This window comes from Astyanax mexicanus, chromosome 6, assembly GCF_023375975.1.
Source record: "Astyanax mexicanus isolate ESR-SI-001 chromosome 6, AstMex3_surface, whole genome shotgun sequence".
Lineage (NCBI taxonomy): Eukaryota > Metazoa > Chordata > Actinopteri > Characiformes > Acestrorhamphidae > Astyanax > Astyanax mexicanus.
The window spans coordinates 25,760,780-25,778,371 of NC_064413.1; the positions used below are offsets into that span (position 1 = coordinate 25,760,780).

The 17,592-nt window shown below is 37.5% G+C and overlaps 1 protein-coding gene across 5 annotated transcripts in view; it reads left to right on the forward strand.

The window, feature by feature from the left end:
• The first annotated feature begins 242 nt into the window (after positions 1–242).
• The window catches only part of slc12a7b (solute carrier family 12 member 7b), an 80,620-nt gene continuing 63,270 nt past the window's right edge, over positions 243–17,592 (forward strand). For 3 of the 5 annotated variants that reach the window (XM_007256912.4, XM_007256914.4, XM_007256913.4), the window contains exon 1: positions 243–531. In XM_007256912.4, coding sequence (XP_007256974.3) covers positions 342–531 — 190 coding nt within the window. In that variant the 5' untranslated portion in view covers positions 243–341. The remainder of the gene's footprint in view (positions 532–17,592) is intronic. The other 2 variants (XM_007256916.4, XM_007256917.4) reach the window with 2 other exon arrangements.

Sequence of the window (17,592 nt, forward strand, 5' to 3'; positions counted from 1 at the left end):
ATAAACGATAATTAATAATAATTTCTGCTTGTAAACACTGTTTCCTCTGATTTAGTACACTCATTTACACACTCTGCTGCTGCTGTGTTCGCCTTCTTAACATCTCCCAGGCAGCCGGGGGGGAGGGGGCGGGCTGTTTTGTTGCTGAGAGTGAGTGACAGCGGCTCGTCCAATCAGCGGGCGCACAGCTCGGCCCCACCCTCGCGGTGTGCGGTGTTGTCGGGCGCGCGGCGTGGCTGTGCGGGGAGTTCGCCGCTGAGTACTATGGTGCGCGAGCTGAGCGCTGCTGATCCCTGAAGTTTGTGGAAGAGACCGGAGGAGGAGGTCCGCTGATAATAAACATGACCGAGAGGTTCGTGGTGGTCCCGGTGGGGCAGGGAAGCGGCGGCGCGGACGAGGGGCTGAGCCTGGAGCCCTCCTCCTCGGCGGCGGTGTCGTTACCTGCGGCGGGAGTAGGTGAGGGGGATTTGGACGCGGATGAGAGGGAAGCCGTGCCGATCCTGGAGTACAGCCGCGAGCCCAACAAATACGGTGGGTCAGCGCTCTCCTTCACCGCGGTTTATCAGCACTTACACCGGGGCTGTGCGGGTTTAACAGCGTAGTGTAGTGTTGGGTAGGGAGGTGTACAGTGAGTTATGATGCTGTGGTTAATGTCAGTCTACTGGAGCACACAAAAGACCGTAGAGTGTCCGCTCATTACCGGATCTGTTGTTTATATGATACAGCACGCCTGGATTATACTAGCCCCGTACTAGCTAACTACAGCGTTAGGAATGGGCGATAAAATTGGCCCTAAATTATTATCACGGTATTTCCGTGTATTTTTACCATAACTGTATTTTTGCCGATATAAAATTTTAATTCATAAAAATGCTACTATACCAAAATAACAAATAAAGGCTTCTTAACATAAATAAAACAGTTTCATACACTCAATGTAAACGAAACATATATAATGAAATTATTATCTAGCTTGTTTATTGATTTTAGGGACTTAGTAAATTAGTAAACAATGAGTAAATTAACCTAGCTATGTTAATTAATGAATATTTAGAGGTTCCCATTCCCAGCTATCTCAGTGTTTTATTATTTATTTAATCAATAAATAAATTGAGTTATGTGAAATATTTTGTAAGTAGCTGCATCAAAATTGGTGCACAAGGCTATTCCCTGTTGTTTGTACATCATATGTTTTTTTTAATTGCTCATTTCTTCTTGTTAGCCACTCATTTGTAAACACAGGAGAGTTGTGAGAGACTTGTGCTTTCTTTCCTATTTTGTAACTATGTTTTTAAACATATCTAGAGTTTTTAGTTTGGCTTTTTGTCAAAAAACAAAAAATGGTAAATGTTGTTAACATTATAGTCGACAAACTCGTATGGCTTTTTATGCCTTTTTCTGTGTTTTTTTTTTGTAATAAGAGCCCAATTTCTTTAACATGACTCACCTTCTGTGTTGTTTTTGGCCCTGTTTCCATCAAAACACCTTTATCAGCATCAGTATACAGCTTGTCGTGATTATGTACACCCAAAAATACAATTCTGAATGAAGAGTTCTTCATACATTAGCTAACTTTTGCATATTAGGCTACATATCAACTGTTACATGTGTCTGTAATGCTATTACAGGTGTGTTTGTGTGTTGTATAATTATATGTGTATATACTGGTATGTATGCATCCACATGTAAATCCACTGGAAAATCTCCTGTTTTGTAAAAACATGTTAATTAACACAGATATACTACAACTTGGAGCAAGGAAGGACCCTAGTTAGCTAAGAGCCCTGGCTGGCCCCCCAGGGTGATGCCTGTTTTCTTTTGCATCCCTGGAATTAAGAATAAAGCACGGTGTTTGTTTATATTTATATGTTTGTGTGTGTGTGAATACTGTGGTGTAGTGAAACAAAAGTGGGAGTTTTTTGTCACTCTGTTGTTATATTTTTCATCTTCAGCTTTTTAGGTTTGATGTCAAAAAAAGTAAAAGTTGTGAATGTCTCTTTAATTATAGCTAACTTGCTGTAATAGCGTGTCATGCCTTTTTTTTATTTAATTAAGTAAATTAAGTATTACCAGGGGAGATAATAATGATTCAAGCTGATATTTTTTATGTATTGTTCTTCTTGTCACTGGGCTACAATATATATATATATATATATATATATATATATACAGTGCTGCTTGAAAGTTTGTGAACTAGTTGAGTGGTTTAGATTTTTCTTTTGTTTTACCACGATTCTCTTATTTTATCATCACCGTTTTTTGTATATGAAATGTTAGGTTTATGTTCATCGATTCCATTTACCCATTTTGAGGGAACTGTGTGAGTTGCAAGCAGACTACATGAAACATGAAATCAGAGCATGTGCAAAAGTAAATGAACCACAGCTGCACTGGTAAAGTCAATTAGGTAAAAGACTCAGGTGAAACACATGTGAGTGCTCTAGTAATCAATTAAGCAGACCAATCAAATGAGACATCCTTGGGAAAGGTTTTGAGCCACACTGGTTAAAAGGGAGAGGAAACCAACCAAACCACTGTTGTGTCAAGTTATAAAGAACAGATCAACTATGCCGAGAGGAAAGGAGACATCTGAGGACATCAGAAAGAAGGTGGTGACAGCCCATCAGTCTGGGGAAAGCTACAAGACAATCTCCAAAAGATTCCAGCTTCATCCATCCACTGTAAGACAAATCATTTACAAATGGAGGGCACTCAGCATCACCGCAAGTCTGCCCAGAAGTGGACGGCCATCCAAACTTACACCAAGAAGCACCAGAAAAATAATAATGCAGGTAAAGGCCAACCCACGCATTACCTCCAGAGAGTTGCAGACCTCTCTGTCAGCATCTGGGATAAATGTACATGCGTCTACAATCAGGCGAAATATGAATAAACATGGCATTCATGGGAGAGTTGCTAGAAGGAAGCCTTTGCTCTCAAAAAAGAACAAAGTTGCCCGTTTAAACTTTGCCAGAGAGCACTTGGACAAACCAGAGGATTTCTGGAAGTCCATTCTCTGGACGGATGAGTCCAAACTTGAATTATTTGGCCACAATCACAGGCGCCATGTTTGGAGAAAAGTCAACACTGCATTTAAAGAGAAGAACCTCCTCCCAACAGTGAAGCATGGTGGTGGAAATGTGAAAGTCTGGGCCTGCTTTTCTGCCTCCGGACCTGGACGACTCCATATTATCCAGGGAACCATCAATTCCCAGGGCTATCAACAAATTCTTGACCAGAATCTTCTGCCATCAGTCAGGGAGTTGAAGCTAGGACGGAAATGGATTATGCAACAAGACAACGACCCAAAGCATTCCAGCAAAAATACCAAGGAATGGCTTAAGAGAAAGAAGATTCGCACTCTGGATTGGCCCAGTCAAAGTCCGGACCTCAATCCCATAGAAATGCTGTGGCAAGATCTGAAGCGGGCGGTACATGCCAGATGTCCCTCCAACCTCACTCAACTGGCGGAGTTCTGCAAGGAGGAGTGGACAAAAATTCCAAAAAGCAGATGCGAGACACTCGTTTGTGGTTACAGAAGACGCTTGGTTGAAGTAATGGCTGCAAAAGGAGGTGCAACAAGCTACTAACTAAAAGAGTTCACATACTTTTGCACTTGGCAGATTTTCATTTTTTTGAGAGATAAAATAATTTTGTTGAATAAATAATGAAAATATACATCTTTTTTTCTTTGTGTCCCTTATTTGGAAGGTCTGCTTTACAATTTGGCATTTGGATGTTCATTTCATATGCTTATTATAATTTTTCTTTAGAAAACAATGACCATGTTTGGGTAGTTCACAAACTTTCAAGCAGCACTGTATATATATATATATATATTTACATCCAATAAGTTAGAAAAGATAATCCTTTATTATTCTCACAGTGGGGAAATCACAATTTCCATTACCATTTAGCAATAACTGATGTGTATATAATGCTAATCAAGGTGTGTGTTTTGTGTATGAACTGACAGAAAAGCATTCATCTATACTCTAGAAAAGCTCCTGCTTTGTACCAACATGATGTTTAACAAAGTAGACAATATTTAACATTGAGCAAGGAAGGACCCTAATTAGTGCAGGTGGTCCACATCTAAACCCCCCAGTCCACCCCCCAGGTTGTTGCCTGTTCTCCTCTGAATCCCTGGAACTAGATGCAAGATAGCTGTCTGAGTGTGTGTGTATTTGTGCATACTGTGGTGTTGTGAAACAGGGGTGGGGGCCCAGTGGAGACTGCATGTACCTTATGTCAGAACATTGCCTGTAATGAGAGTGTAATAATGGTAACAGAAAAGCAAATGTTCACCCTCAAAACTGTTTTCTGAAAATGACACAAGATGTTATTTTCCTATGATTAGATTGTTGCCTTTAGTGCTCACACATAGACCCTTGTTTGTGATTGCAATGAATTAGTAGTTATGTTAGATAACAGTGGTGGCAAGTGTAAGCTTGTCGTTCCTTTCGTTCGGGCAGTGGATGGTGTATAACACTGTGTACTTTTCTATGCTCAGTTGTCTCCATTTTTTTAGTAATGATTCCTCTCATTGATTTCTGTGATGACCAGGCAAGTGGTCAGTCTTAAATGTGGCTGATGTTCCTGTACAATAGCTAAAAACATTGACCATGGTGGGTTAACTGGGATTAGTTTGCTTAAAAAACATAAATGGGTTGGAAATATTTAATGTTAGCCTGATTGTGTGGAATTGTGATTTATTTCTTTATAGAATTGTTGGCATCCCATATTAACAGCTCAGGTGGTCACATTATATATAACTGATTATGAAAATAATTTAGATACACTGTTTGTCCAGATTTTTGTGGCGTGGACACCCATTCTAATGATTGCATTCAGAGGGGTTTAAAGCCCCCCACCATTAAGCTGTGTAGAAGTGGAACTGTGTTCTCTGGAATTATTTTGCTCCATCAGGTACTTTTGGGGATGTGGTGGGACACCCTGACCTCTCTAACTTTCTGGTCCCTGACAGCAAACAAATACTTACAGTAGAATTTTCTAAATCTAGTAAAATGCCTTTCCTGGGCATTAAGGGTAGTTACTCAAACAAAAGTGTGATAAGCTCTTTTTAATACTCTTGATATTGGAAGAATGAAACTATGAATGAACCGGTATGCCAATACTTTTGTCTATATGGTGTCTGTTGATAAGGATTCAAGTGACCATTACAAATTATGAGTCTTGGCTTCAATCTGAAGAATTCAGCAGAATTTGGCACTTATAAAGGGCAACATGAGAAATTGTTGCTCATAGTTTTACAAATGAATCAATGTCAAGTTTGGGGAGACGAACTGTTGATGACAGGATCTAGCAAAGTAGTTGTAGTTTTTTGTATGTGCTGTAACAGAGGGTGTAGTGCCTGCCTGTGTTATTTGGTGTGGCTCTTGTGAGGTCCATCATTAATGGAATTCAGCCCAAGAGTGTCTGCTGCAATATGGAGACTTGCATGGACGCTGAGAAAGTGTTCCATTTTCATAATCGTGGTACAGAACTCCCTCAGTACCACACATATCTAACAAAGGTCACAAATAAAGCAAGACATTGGTAAAACAGTGTATGCCTTGCCAGTCAGAACCACAATTACTACCCAGCAAGAGGGCACTCAGGTGAATTAGGGGAGTACAAAGTGTTCTGCTAGAGCTCTGATCAGATTTTCTGTTTATAGTAAATCACAGTAGTTCACATGCATTCTTGGGAGGTCAACATGGCCTTTGTTTTCTTTTCAAGTCAGTAGATGTGCTCACATTTAATATTATGATCATATTATTATATATCATGATTAGATTTTTTCCAAAACACCAATCCACACTTGCATCTTCATTGGCAGATATTGTATGTAAATGGAAAGTATTGGATACTTTAATTGGCCCAAAATACTCATATTAGCCCATTCCGATTAACAGCCAGCCCTATTGCTTTTGTAAGCTTTTTGTAAGGTGCCAGACATTCAAGCTACACCTTTTAAAATAAGTGAACCTCATGAACCTCAGGGAAGAGATTGATTGAAAGCAGTTTTCAGTGTTTTTTCCACATTTTTTTCCTAATTGAATTTGTATGTTCAGGAAAACTGTGCCACTTTCCAAACAGCAAGTTTCTGGAAACACACTTTCCAAATAAGAAGCAGGGCATCAGATTTTAAATTACATCCGTTCTACTGATATATTCATACTGTTCATACTGAATATGGGGCAATGGCAAGCTGTTTGGTGTGTATGCAGACAATGTGTTTGGCAGTCTTTTTATAATATAAGGCAACATGCACATCATGCCAAATGCCACTGCCAAAAATATAGGTGAGGAACTGACAACATTGTTTGCATATTTAGTTATCTCCAAGTAATCCAGTTAACACAGAACATTTTATGCTTAATTTTATTTTTCTATTGTGTCTTATTTTCTTTGAGCATTATTTATCTTAGTAAATATCATTTCATTACTTTTGCTGATTCAGCAAAAAAATGTATTTATTTACTTTCAGTGGTTCTGAAACTTTATGGTAATAACTTGATTGGCATTCAAAGAAAATCCAAATTAAAGTCTTTCTTCTGTAAAATATCATATTGTTTCAAAAAAAGTAATGGTGGGTGATGCTACCAAGTTACAGTTGCAGTCGCCAGTGTCTGTTCCATACTTTTAAACTTCAGAAACCTGTAAAATCATGTGATGGTAACACAATTTTCAGGTAAATTTAGATGGTAAAAGGTCATGATCTTTTAGCTCTTCTTGCATTATTAGTAATGGAGTTATGAAATTATACTTAATTTTGTATGATTACATATACAAGTTTTTTATTATTTTATTATATACTATCTTTTTCTCTAAACGTTCTGATTGATTTAACTTTTTGTAAAGTATTCATAGGTAAATTGAAAGGAATGTCTGTGAATTGCACAATTTACTGCAGCTTGTTTCTCTATGTATCGTAACATGTTGCATCAAAGCTACTAGCAGTGTTGTGTATATTTAGTAAGAAAAAATGAATAAATTACTGCATAAAAAACTGAAATACTTATTAGTTGCTGAAGTCACTGCCCAAGTCATTGCTGTCTTTTTGTAGTTGGGGAGTTGTACATAGCTGGGTCTTGTTTCTACCACGTCTGCTGAAGCGTAATCTAGTTTACACACCCTCTGTAGGGAACGACGAGGGTGTGTTCCCAGGAGCTGTAGTGTGGCTCTATGTTGAGGGGGGGGGGGCCTTGTAACTGTACGTATCAGGTAGAGTCTCGCATCTTTATATGGAGCCTCTGTCGGTCAGCACACAGCAAACAGCTGACTCTGGCACCCAAGTTCACTACTGGGTCATTCCGTGTCATGACACAGTCTCACTTTGGAGCCGCTCCATAAGAAGGTGTAAGGAGCCAGCAAGAATGCAGGCGTTTAGATTTACATTTATGGCATTTGGCTGACACTCTTCTGCAGAGTGACTTACATTTGTTACACAGTGACATACATAGATTAATATAGCTTTTGGATTCTTGCCCAGGGACATTTAGTGGTGTTGTGTAGTGTTCTATTTCAGCTTTTAAAAACACCTACATACTCCTACATTTGACTTCAAGTGACGAAAATGCCCAGTTCTTTTAAGCCTGTAAAATACAGCATTTGTCATTCAATCAGTTTGGGATATTGACAGCAAGCATTATGAACAACATTAACATTAATACAAAGTAAAACACTTTAGCAGAATCTGCTCTTTTAGAATGCAATAAATGTGTTATCATATGCTAGTTACTATCTGTGAAATCGAGATATTGAGCCTATACAGATTCTTGATGATTCCTATCTTCCTGCATCTCACTCTTACCGTAATTGTTGAGTCAGCGATTCTGAAGAAAGATTGTTGAAATTTGAACCCAAAAGCAAAACACAAACACCCCTCGCTTCAGTGCTCTTTTAGAAGCCCTGCACCGAGTTTATGGATGCAGCAAACTATTGCAATTGCTGCTGCTATTTGAACCATTTGGGATTAGCTTTTAGAAGTACTTGGAGTATCTTGTCTGTTTGCATGGACAAATCTATCGATTGGTCATGATCATTATCACCCACTGTGCTGTTTGTTCCTTGAGTAGGGAAACACCTTCTATGACATTATCGGTATACATGTGACCCTTTTACTAAAAGTGGAAAAGTCCCCTCAGTTGAAGGTCTGTGTAAGTGTAGAAGCAGTAATTTGACAGACAGTTTCCTATGTTTTGGTCTCTTCCCATTCACAGAGATCAGAGCCAAATTTGTGTGACTGGAATATAATTGCCCAACAGTGTTCCAAATTAAAAGACTGTCTTATAGGAACTTGGCCTTTAGTCACCAACAAGACATTAATATAATGACATTGGAACAGTTATGTCTGAGAATTCTAGTAAATTTACCTTTAAAATGCCACAATGTGAGTCTGTTTTTCCTGTATCATAACAAATTGAAATCTTTTCTTATTTAAAACGACATATGACTGTGACTCTCACCTGATTTGAAAATATTTGTGTCACATTATGGCAAACAAATCTAATTTGAGTCATGGTAATGTGCCTGTTAATGTGAACGTAACCTATAAGGATGTTAGGCTTTATTGTTGAGGGATTCACTGATGTGAGAATTCTGCGCCAAAGCCAATACCTAATATTACACATTTATTACTTGCAGAGACACTAAACAAAACTGAAATAAAAAAAAAATGCTAGCAAGTATCCGTTTAAAATAATGGTCATATCAACTGATGCCGATGATTCTAAAATAAAATAAAACAAAACAATTTTTGGCCAATATCAATATAATTCTGATATCATTGTGTGTCCTTAATATTGTTTGGTTGTCAGGTGTGAGCTGGGTTCAATGACATGTTTATGAGTGACATTTCAGTGACATTTGTGCACCTTTTGATGCTGTGACCACTGCTTTGAAATGACACAACCCCAGCACTTCACACTAGTGATGTGCTTTATTGAAAACATGTTTGACTGTTCTAAGAAAGAAGTTTCCCTTAGTGGTTTAGTCTCCTTCATTATAAGTAATTTCTGTGTCCGTAATGAATAGATTGTCAACAGCTTAAGCTATAAAGGACTCTAGGGCATTGTAAAGGATGCTGTTATGATGCAGAGTAAGATCTTTGGTCACTAATGAGGTTTTGCAGTTATTTAAATTGCAGTAACCCTTGATTGATTGTGTTTTTTGCATTCTGTTTTAGTTCTCAGTGTTGCCCACCACTGTACCTTTCAGAGGCGTTTGCTTAATTTTCCACTGCTCTCTTGGAGACTGGTGTAAAGCCCACACTTAATCGTTGTGTGAGTCATGTTACCCAGAGTACGCACTTGCTAGGATTTTAAAATGCACGGCTAAAACGGGGTTCCCTGTTCTGTCCATAATGCATTTGGGGAATTTCCACCACGCCAGTGTCTCGTTACCGCCTGTGTTTGGCAGCCTCCTACTTTTAGTGTGTGCACCATCTGTCTGTGTAAGCACACTTTGACACAGGTCTCTGTGTGTGTATGTAAGTGGTGTGAACCTATATTACCAAACTGAATGTATGACAGGATGTGAGACTGTTACTTGTTTATGAAGCAATTAGTAATTGTGATATGAGGTCGGTGTTTATATATTATACTATAGTAGGGCTGGGTAATATTACCAAAACGTAAATCACAGTATATTTCTCAATTCTGGTTGATCTGATGCAATTCTGATATCTATATAAACAACTTTAAAAAGCCACCACAGATATCTCTACCTACAAACTTCTGAAAATTGTAATAAATTCATTATTTTTTTAATTTGTAATAAATAAATGTCAGTCAAGAATGTAAATGTAAATAATGTATATTGAAATATACAAAATGTGTTCAAAAATCATTTCGCTGTTATTGAAGCATTTTATCTTGCAGAATTTATTAATATTGAATCACAGTCCAGCCTTATATTATATATATTATAGCTGTTTAAATTAAAGATTATTGGCCTCCTCATACTCTGTATCACAATTAATTTGGTATAGTACCGACCCCTAGTTGTACTATAATTATTTCTGAACCAATCAGTAGTACAGTACGAACAATGAAAGTTCACAAAGTGTGTACAACGTGAGTATAATTTATAATAAGTGGATGGTTTTTAAACTTTTTCAGGTTCTATTGGTTCCACCAGCGGACAACCAAATTGGTACCTATATCTTATGCAGCGTAGTTGCACGTAGTCATTGTGAAAGCAGACGGGCAGCGTCTGTGTTCATACTTAAAGCCGTGACCTGTCAGTGGCTTCACACGGTGTATTTGTTATCGGTGCCACGCTAAGAACAGATCCATGAGTCATCTGGCTTCTGCAGTTAATTCCACCTTATTAAATCTCAGGTGACAACGCTTCTCAGCTGCCTCTTTCACTGGTATAGGAGTTAAGCTTCTGGCACGGTGGGCCTGCTGGTGTGTATTTGTGGCTTCAACTGATTTCCCATGCTGCTCCCTCCCCTCAGCCCCCTGTGCTTCAGGAAACCTCTCCCAGTCACCAGGGCAGCCTGTGCCACACTGCACCGAATGCTCCAGTTATGTGGCTTGTGTTGCATAACGAGAAGCAGTGGGGGGAGAAAAAAAGCATCACCTGATCCTGTCGTGTCAAACCAACAGCTGAGATCGATGCCAGAGACCCTGCATACGCGGCCGTCATCACTGAATAAAGGCTGCCCGAGTTAGAAAGGAAAGAACTCACATCAGTTGGGGACCAGTTGAACACAATATGTCTAACATGTAATATGTGAGGATGTAAATGTAATAGCTAGGTCACTTAACAAAGTTCCCAATGTTTCAAAGATATACCTTAACTCATACAAAACGTCTACGATAATCAAACTTTTTCTTATTTGAAATTGAATGGCTGTGAATGATTACTGTTGTTTTGAATCTTTAAAATGTAAAGTCTACTGGCATGCACATAACAAAAACATGTTCAAATTGTTGTAATCTAAAGAATAAAGAATTTCTTTAAAATATACTATTTTTTTGGTGCTACAGTGGTCTTCTACTGGTTCAGCAGACTAAGACACTGACACTATAGCCTGAGGATCTTGGGTAATATATTATCTTTCCTCATTAGCACAGGCTTCTATTGGCTGCTAAATCAGAGCTGGGGATCTAATACTTTCCTCTGAGCTAATCTGATGAGTCTCATGAATCTGATGGAAACAGTTTAAAGTTTAAAGCAGCTTCTGCTCTTTTTCGTTTTAGACAGTGTGTTTAAAAGGTAGCACGCTCTTACAATAAATTACTCTCTCTGACTGTCCTGTCTTTTACACTCTGCTGCTTCTTGGAAGTCAACATTCAGTCAACAACACACTATATACCCTGTAGAGAGGAATGCCCCTACCCCCTTAACTTAACTGTTGATAGAACCTTTAAAAATGGGATTTATGCACCAAATTCCATGAGGACCAGTAAAAAAATCCAATATGACCTGCAATACAATCGCTTTGACTTCAGCTGAATATTAGTAAAGTTTTTTCTTCTGTAAAGTTTTATATTGAGCCTGAAAAATCCAAAGAACCATTAAATTGCAATTTTACTCTATAGGTATGTGCAAGTCAGATGAACATTTTTGTTCTATTCTATAAACTATTAACATTTCTTTCAAATCCCAAATAAAAATATTGTTACTTTTTTGCAATTAATTTGCAAAATTGATAACTACTCAAAAAAAAGAATATAAGATGTTAATGTTCATATTTATGCAACACAATTTTAACTTTTAAGAAAATTCAGTGTTTTGTTACGCTCTCCACCAGTCTTTCACATTGCTGTTTGGTGACTTTATGTCAGTCATAGCAAAGAAATTCTAATAGCTCAGATTTATTTGATCAGAGCTGTATATATTTTATCTTTATTTATTTATTTTTTTAAATATACCTTGACTGTAAGAAAAGGAGAAAGATGACAGCTGGTTGAATGTATATAATTTGTTTAGGGTACATCTAGTCATAGAATATAGTAAAATTGAGAAGAAATGAAGGAATATTTGTCAGAAGGGCTTAAAAAGTTCAGTAAATATACAATCTCTTAACGTGGGTACACAGTGTTCTTTTAGCTTAGGAAGACCATGTGTTGTTGCTGTACCTGCTGCAGTCTCCTAAAACAGGCTAGTCCTGACAAGCCTTAGATATTATATGTTATGCAGCGAGAGTCTGGACATGGTTAACTTTCAGCATGGAGCTGAGCGGAGCAGGTCTGATTGGTTTTATATGCTAAATACAATGAAAGAAGTCGGTCAGTTTTGTACACCAAGTTCCATTACAGGTTCACTGACTACTGACACGATCCAGGCCGAACCTGAAGACCACATACTTGAATGTTGTGATCTACTTCTAAGGCCACAGATTCCTTAAACATTTCACAGGCAGGACTGCAGATCCTTTGTATTTAAGTTATAAACAACTGGAAAGTTTGTGTAGACGGTGTGAAAAATGGTGCCAGGAAAAAAAATAGTTTTAGAAATGTTGGTAGAATGAGGGAGTATATGTAGGGAGGGATTGCACAACTTGTGAAGGGTGTGCTCAGGTTTGTCCCTCTGTGGGACAAAGAATAAGCCTAGTCTAGGACTAAGCAGCATTTTGAATGGGGATTTTTAATCTCCAGGGAATACAGTTTACAACTAGGCTAAATCTTTATTCAGGAAACTGATCCTTAATGTATAAACACTGTGTTGAATGTCTTGAACCAGATTACCAATCCCAGCCCTCCTTCAGCTTCACACAATCTAGCACATCTGATTTTATGCCTTATTAATAAATCAACAAGCTCCTTTATGCTGGATCAGGTGTAGAGAAAACACATAAAAGAGCCTGGGCCTCAGGAATGGGATTTGGAGCCCTTGTTTTGTGTCTCAGGATCATTTTTAAACTTCTGGCAGAAATTACTGAAGTAAGAAGTCTTGCTTTTACTAAACTTCACCAGAAGGTGGCGTCAGAACTTCATAGATGGTGATTGTTTTTTCTCTTACTTGGTACATGTACATGTACATGCAACATGTTGAGTGTTATTGCTCTTGCTTCACGATACTCTTGCGGTACTGTTTTTAGATCTCTTGGGTGGCACCTAATTGAGGAAAATATGGTGAGGGAAAATTTTCTGAATACAGAACTAATTTTTAAAATCAAGGCGTCATTGCTCATTGCTCCCAGACAAAAGACAACATGTAGGCCTGTCACAATCATTGTTATCAACCTATCGTACAATATATGCTCATGACCTCAGTCATTTTTGCTGACCTTAACATTTCCCATCATGCTTGCTTGTGTCTTTGTTTAAAACAAATGTTATCAATATTTTAGCCAGTTGAATGAAGACCATTGTATCAATAATGGTGCCAAGAGCAGACTGTATCTGGGAAATATTGCTAGCTGTGTAACAGCATTTAAAATGTACTCTCACTGTATTATATTACTTACAAATTAAACATGTTGAATTTCCTTTAATGTACTTCAGTTTTTATTAGCTGGTTTGTGTTACTGCAACAGCTTACATGAGCCATGTAGCAAAGCATACCACAGATTGGCACAGTATAACTTACTGTAGTTTTTGCACTATGATCCAGTGCGCCTTATGTATGAATTCTACCGGTTAAGTTGTAAGGAGCAGTAAAGCCACTCTGCTGAAGTACAGCATTATACAGGAGTTCAGAGGTGAGTATATCAGAATGTAGCCTGCACATTTAACGTGATAAAACAAGCTACATGGGACAAACTGCTAGCTGATAGTACCCTGGCATACCGGAACACTCATTTATTAGCGCTAAGCGATGGTAACCATGGTTAGCACTGCTGCGAACCACTCTAAAATACTGAAAATCTAAGCTTACTGTATGTAAACTGTAGAGCTTTACTCAGACAAATATTCAGTTTTCAGGAGAGAAATCTGTGTAAATTAACATTCAGCACTTGTTTCACTTTAATTTTTAAGAATTATAATTTTGTTTACAGTTTTGCACCCCCACCTGTGAGACCTGCTAAATTTAGCAATGTAACATGACTACACCCTTGTTCCTTACTATTGTTGCTTAAAATGCACCATATAATCCAGTGTGCCTTATGTATGAAAATTTTGCTTTAAATTAGCTAATTTATTCTAACAAATATATTAAAATTTTATAATTATTTGCAGTCTTACTGGATATTGTTACTGACCCCTCAAAGTCCTCAGGTTAGCTAGCTAATGCACCTGCTTGCTTTGCCTAGGCTGGTTTCATTACTCTGTAATTTAAAGTTCCCTTCTGATGTGTAGTTAGCTCTATTTTGAGATAGTCTAGTTTGTTTTTGAGTGAGCAGATGTTAGAGAGAAGAGCTGGTAAAATCTGGTCAACAGGTGTTGCCTTTTATCCAAGCACAGTTAGTTCTACCACACAACAGTGTTTGACGTTCACACTTTGTCGCTTCCATGTACTGAACTCATACTATCCAACTATTTCCAGGTACTTCCAGGTTCATCACTCTATGGACATTTTTAGGCGTGATAGAGGTGTACTGGAAGCTATATTACTCCAAAAATCTTGTGAACAGTGAGGACTAGGCTGATAAACACTGCTAGAGGCATCATGACTCAACTACTTAACTTGAAATACATGCTGACAGGTGTAAAGTTTCTGCTGCCCCAGAAAATCAAAGCACAAATAGAGCTTTAATGATTTTCCAGATTTAATGTGTGGTGTTTTTAGTTTTTTCTTTAAGAGACTATGTAATCAGTAACAATTACACAAACAATAATAATTTTGCATTGCATTCACTGAAATTCATTTGTATTACTAAATTTTTGCCAAAAATGTTTGTTTATTTGTTGAAAATACACCATACCAATCGTTGAGATACATTTAGTTTTATTTTGCACTATTTCAAATGTATTTATATGGCAAAAAACACTTAACATATAATACAGAACTCTCAGTGAGTGCAGAAGCAAGGAAAAACTCCCTCAGAGCTGCATGAGGAAGAAACCTTGGAAGGACCAAGGCTCACATATAAGGGGGGACCATCCTACCACCTGTCAGACAACTTTTAAACGAATGTCATTAAAAGTCATAATGCATTCACACAGGCCTAATATATCCAGGTGTATAGTAACATCAGCAAGCTTCTTCACACAAGGACAGAAAATGAGTGAAATAGCAACTACAAAACAAATGTACAAAACACTTTGCGCAATAATAATAATTATATAATGATATAGATTTCCTTGTTACATATCTATATTTATTGGAATATCTGCTTGATTAATTTATAACAGGCACAAACAACTAGACTGTATTTTACGTAAACCATATCTTTTTTAGAACTGCATTTCAAAAGCCAAAGCAAGTGAGTCTGGCAAGGAGTCCATCTTCTTTATTTTTTCAAGGGGTATGTTTAATAAAGTTCTCCACAAGCTCATGCTGTGCATCTGTTGTTTTTGTTACTAAGAAGGGTTTTTGTGTCTAGGCAATGGCAGAAAAGATGTTGCCTTGATTCAACTTTGAGGTACTGTGGTGTTCTTTGAGTTTCTCAGTGTTATTGTGAATTAACACATTCAGTTTTTTTAAGAATGCACAATTTTTATTTATTTATTTTTTTAATTTATGATACAATTCTGTGATTATGTCCATGTTCTCTGCATTGTGGAAACTATAGGAGCCTACAGAGTTAGCCTGAAGCTTAAGTATAGTATCAAGTAGTGGTGTGCCATATTGTGTGTATGTAAAAATATCGCAGACTTTTTTTAAATATTGTGAACTATATTATACCCTGAAATATGGTGCCATATCAATCACCCCTAATTATCACATCAGGGTACTACTTGCTGTTTTTAGCAATAGAAAATGCACACTGTTCTTATTTCCCATTATATATCATATAGAAATGGATTACATTTGTCTAGTATTATTCATTTTACTTTAATATTGGATATTTGGAGATATTTGGAGTGCAATTATTAGTATCATGACATTCTGGATCATTTACTTCTGTTACTAATCTAATAAAATTCTTGTAATTTTTATTATCTCTGTTAGGGGTGTGCCATATCATATAATATGCAATAATAAAATGTAATTTTAATTTTGTTGCAGTAGTGTATTCTTAAAATATATATATTTTTAATACAGTGTTTTGTCATATCGCCAAGAGTATCGTTACCGTGAAAATAACATGAAATATTCTGATATTATTTTAGGGCCATATCAGTGATTCAGTGACCGTTTTATGACTATTTTTCCTGCCTGTCCGCACAAACTGAGGCACTCAGTGGACATATTTGCTCTAGACATCAGTTGTTAGGATACTGAATGAAGCTGTATCTGTGTAGCAGATGGTACACTACAGAGCATAACACTGTCAATAAACCAAAGGTCAAGAAGTGAGACAAGAAAAAACAAACATCCCACATTTTTAAAAGGCCTGGTCAGTGGAGTGAAGTCTCTGGGAAATGCTGGCGTGCTGTGTTTGTTTTTGCATGCTGAGTTGCCAGTGGTTGCACACTTTTCACTGTTGTCAAGTCTGTGTTTGTTTTGGAATTGGACAGAAGCTAATATTACGTTTTCCAAGAAGCTCAATATTAAAGTTATATTAAAGAGTTGCTGAAGAAGCTCTTTGGATGCATTAGGACCAGTTAACCTGCACAGAGCACAGTGAGTGTTTAACATCTAGGCTAATTTCAGTGGGTGTGTATGTTGTAGCGTACCCACCCAAAGCTGTTCTGACAGTTCTAGTGTTTCCTGATGAGTGCAGTGCTCTCGTTTGTGAAGTGAGCTGAATACATTCCGGTCCGAATGTGCTCATCAGTCCTGCAGCTTTGGGAAAGGTGCATTAGAAACGTTATCTCTGCATGACTCTTGTATTTCCTGATGGATCAATACTCTGCTGCCCTGGAAAGAGGCAGATTAACCGCAGTTCCTGGAATAGAACAGGATGATACTTTTGTTTGTCTTTGAAAAGGTGAACCATTCTGTTGACCATGGATTTAGTACAGACTCTTACTTTATTGAAGGGCAGTTTTTATAAGGCTACCTGACACATACACTTGACACTTGACAAAATCCACAGATTTTTAATAATGTTTAGGTTGACTTTTTACATTTGTTGGGCCAGGAATAGTTTTCATCTTGTGATAACTCCAAGTAGTACATATTTGTGAAAGTGTAGCTGCACAGTAGAATAGTGCACCAGCGTCCACAAAAGATCCTTAAAGGTGTTTTCTAGTTAAATAGTGGTTTTTATGTGCCTTTCAATACTTTGAGCATTTCTGTCACATTTTCTTGGTCTTCTAGGCCTTAACTTAACTGTTCATGATAACTGCCACTCCATTACTGTTATTATACAGCAGTTATGTTTTTATGCCAGTGTTTTCACAAAGTGGCAGGTATAGGATGTGCATAATTTTGAAATTGAGGAAATTGTGTCATGTCAGCATTATTTAGGTCTGACTTTCTCTGAGAAGTCACTTGTCCAAATGTGCTGTGTAAAAGTGTCAATTTAAAGGTAGTAAAAAATACCAGTTGAAATAAGTGAATTATTTTTTTTAGCTGACAAATGTTCCCTCATGCCTGTTGGAATAAAGGCTGAAACTTTTTTTCTTTGCTGTTTAATGG